Genomic DNA, 1,160 nt, shown 5'->3' with positions numbered 1-1,160 from the left:
GCCCCCCCCGGACTCCTTCGCACTGCCCTTGCCTGCACTTTTGCCCACCTGCCTTTGCCTTCTCCTGCTGGAAAATCACCCAAAAAACAACCCAACCCCACCCCAGATGTCAAACATTAACCCAAACCAGCCGTTGGCCAGGTTATATAGGAGACCATCCCTGGGGCTTGTGGAGCGAGGACACTGTGGGAGCGAGAGAAGGATTTTTGGGGTGAAATCCATCCCTTTTGGGGCTCTGCGAGTGTGGGGCGGGCGTGCATGGCTGCGGGGCGTTCCCGGGGTCTCACGGTGGCAGCATGGCTTTCGCCAGCCTCCTGGAGCACGTGGGGGGTATGGGACGCTTCCAGGTGGCCTCGGTGCTCCTCCTGGCCCTGCCCGTCCTCATGACGGCCACTCACAACCTTCTGCAGAACTTCACGGCCGCCACCAGCGACCATCGCTGCCGGCTTCGTTGGGAGGCCAACGTCACCGGCCTCGACCTCCAGGACCTGCTGAGGGTCTCGGTTCCCCACAGCGAGCAGTGCCGACGCTTCGTGACACCACAGTGGTGGCTTTTGGAGGCCAACGGCTCGGCTCCCAACAGCAGCTGGCCAGAGACAGAGCCCTGCCGTGATGGCTGGACCTACGACCGCAGCGTCTTCATCAGCACCATCATCACTGAGGTAGGACGGCAGCAGCAGTGGGGTGGGATTTGGAACCGGTGGCACGTTTCACCCAATCCTGTGTGCGGTTCCCACCTTGAGGAACCGGCGAAGGGTCCGCTGTCATCACGACGTTGAGTTCTTCCGACTGGAGCGTCTTCCCCACTCAACCCTTGGTGGAGGCATTCAACGCCGTGAGAGCTCAGGACAAGAAAGGGGGGGGATGAGGGAGTTGGTGGCCGTCAACAAGGGAGTCAAAAAGGGGCCAGATGACCCCCTGGAAGGAGCTTCCAACCATGGGGATGCTGGGAAGGGTGGCCAAGTGTTTAGTGGCACCTTCTTGGCGTTTCCATTGGCCGTCCGTTGGCTGTTGTGTTGGATCAACCCTACCATCCACCACGGCGTTTTGGCGGGCAAAAGGGAGGCCAGAGGGGACCCCCCCGCCCCCCCCGCCCCGATCTCTGTCCCACCCCATGTCCTCGCCCCTCGGCAGGGGGGCCCGGGGGGGCCCTTCCCGGG

At 62.8% G+C, this 1,160-nt stretch overlaps 1 protein-coding gene across 1 annotated transcript in view; it reads left to right on the top strand.

Annotated features, from left to right (window-relative positions):
- The first annotated feature begins 296 nt into the window (after positions 1-296).
- LOC109279308 (solute carrier family 22 member 6-A-like) overlaps positions 297-1,160 on the top strand; it is a 4,826-nt gene continuing 3,962 nt past the window's right edge. Inside the window, exon 1 of the mRNA XM_019470606.1 lies at positions 297-662. Coding sequence (XP_019326151.1) covers positions 297-662 — 366 coding nt within the window. The remainder of the gene's footprint in view (positions 663-1,160) is intronic.

The sequence above is a fragment of the Aptenodytes forsteri genome, unplaced genomic scaffold (assembly GCF_000699145.1).
Source record: "Aptenodytes forsteri isolate BGI_AS27 unplaced genomic scaffold, ASM69914v1 Scaffold634, whole genome shotgun sequence".
NCBI classification, from domain to species: Eukaryota; Metazoa; Chordata; class Aves; order Sphenisciformes; family Spheniscidae; genus Aptenodytes; species Aptenodytes forsteri.
The sequence above is the reverse complement of the archived record's forward strand: the minus strand, read 5'-3'. Positions and strand labels throughout refer to the sequence as shown.